Source organism: Sceloporus undulatus, unplaced genomic scaffold (genome assembly GCF_019175285.1).
Source record: "Sceloporus undulatus isolate JIND9_A2432 ecotype Alabama unplaced genomic scaffold, SceUnd_v1.1 scaffold_1941, whole genome shotgun sequence".
Classification (NCBI taxonomy): domain Eukaryota; kingdom Metazoa; phylum Chordata; class Lepidosauria; order Squamata; family Phrynosomatidae; genus Sceloporus; species Sceloporus undulatus.
Genome location: NW_024804861.1, coordinates 3,193 through 4,976, shown reverse-complemented (window position 1 = coordinate 4,976; position 1,784 = coordinate 3,193). Strand labels below are relative to the sequence as shown.

The following is a 1,784-nucleotide window of genomic DNA, read 5'->3' as shown; positions in this document are numbered from 1 at the left end:
AAAATAATTTATATTAAATTAAAATTTAATATTATATTCAATATAAATTATAAATTGTAAATTAATCATGAATTCATTTACAATCAAATTAATTCATAAGTATAGATATAAAATAATTAATATTTATACACATAAGTATGGTTTTGCAAGACCTGAGCAGCTCTGTGGATAATTAACAACTAATTAATAATTATGATCTAATTAATAGGTCAACTGCAAAGCAATTCAAATAAAATCGGGGTTAATATTAGTATTATAAAGAGAGACTCTGGCTTTTCAAGGCCTGAGCTGCATTTCCTAATTATATCCTTATCTATAATTATAAAATCAATTAAGAAATCGTCAATTATAAAATCAATTAGAAGGCGCAATAACGGCGGCGCAGGGTGGCGTCAATCCTTTCTGTGTCGAAGGGCGGCGAGATCAAAACTCTCCTACAAAACTGGCGTTAAATCGCGTTTACGGCGACGGGGATCGCATTCGCCTTTGCCGATGCAGCGTCACACTCCTGGATCAGGTCCAATAAAACAATAATAAAACGCACAATATTATCTCCCAAACGGCGCAAATTTAGTCAAACTGGATGGCGAAGTTGCGTTTAACACCGACGTATTTTTGCTGGGGTGTGCAAAGTTTGCCGCCGGCGGCCATGTTGTTGCAGCTGCGGTCAACTTTGGGTTTCCGTTGAGGCTGAGAGACAAGGCTGAGCAATATAAAAAGGGTGAAATTCGAACCCAGGTCTCAACGGCAAGACCGTGTCACGCCGCCGCAGCACGGTCACATGTACTCACCCTGCTCATAGGCTTCCATCTGACCCTGGTAAGTGGCTTAAGTGCGCCGAAGGGCAGGAGGTAATAGAGGACGGCCAGCGGCCAGGAGCGCAGCTTCAAAGTGGGTTTGGACATGCAGCTCAGCTGCCCCAGTCTCCGCCTCAACGCCAGCTGCGGGAATTGCAACCTACAAACGCCATGGTTACACACACGACAACAACAAAGGACAACAAACAACAACGGTCAGCGGGTCCGAGTTCGAGTCCTCTATCGCTAAAGACTTCGATAAAGCGGCTCCTTTTAAATTGAGCAATTTTAAATCCTCGTCCTCTGTCTTAGCGGAAATATTTTCTAGCAGCATCAGCATTGAAGAGGAAAGAATGGGACGAAGAAAGCGGTTCTGGGCTAAATATTGATGCTTAGGACTCGCTTCTGACTCTAGGATCCTATGTATTCCTGCATGGCAGAAGGAGGATTGGACTCTATGGCCCTTAGTAGTCCCTTCTGAGTCTGGGATCCTATGTATTCCTGCATGGCAGAAGGAGGGTTGGACTCTATGGCCCTTAGTAGTCTCTTCTGACTAGGATTCTATGTATTCCTGCATGGCAAAAGGAGGGTTGGACTATATGTCCCTTAGTAGTTCCTTCGGACTCTAGGATCCTATGTATTCCTGCATAGCAGAAGGAGGGTTGGACTATACGGCCCTTAGTAGTCCCTTCGGACTCTAGGATCCTATGTATTCCTGCATGGCAGAAGGAGGGTTGGACTATACGGCCCTTAGTAGTCCCTTCTGACTCTAGTGTCCTATGTATTCGTCCATGGCACAAAGAGGGTTGGACTATATGGCCCTTAGTAGTCCCTTCTGACTCTAGTGTCCTATGTATTCCTGCATGGCACAAAGAGGGTTGGACTATATGGCCCTTAGTAGTCCCTTCTGACTCTAGTGTCCTATGTATTCCTGCATGGGAGAAGGAGGGCTGGACTCTATGGCCCTTAGTAGTCCCTTCTGACTCT

The 1,784-nt window shown here is 44.4% G+C and overlaps 1 protein-coding gene across 2 annotated transcripts in view; it reads right to left on the bottom strand.

Moving 5' to 3' along the window:
* Window positions 1-68: 68 nt before the first annotated feature.
* LOC121917943 (phosphatidylserine decarboxylase proenzyme, mitochondrial-like) overlaps window positions 69-1,784 on the bottom strand; it is a 4,292-nt gene continuing 2,576 nt past the window's right edge. For both annotated transcript variants that reach the window (XR_006101129.1, XM_042444059.1), the window contains exon 2: window positions 69-957. Coding sequence is in view for 1 of the 2 variants with exons in the window: in XM_042444059.1 (XP_042299993.1) it covers window positions 759-957 (199 nt within the window). In the remaining variant the exon portion in view is untranslated. The remainder of the gene's footprint in view (window positions 958-1,784) is intronic.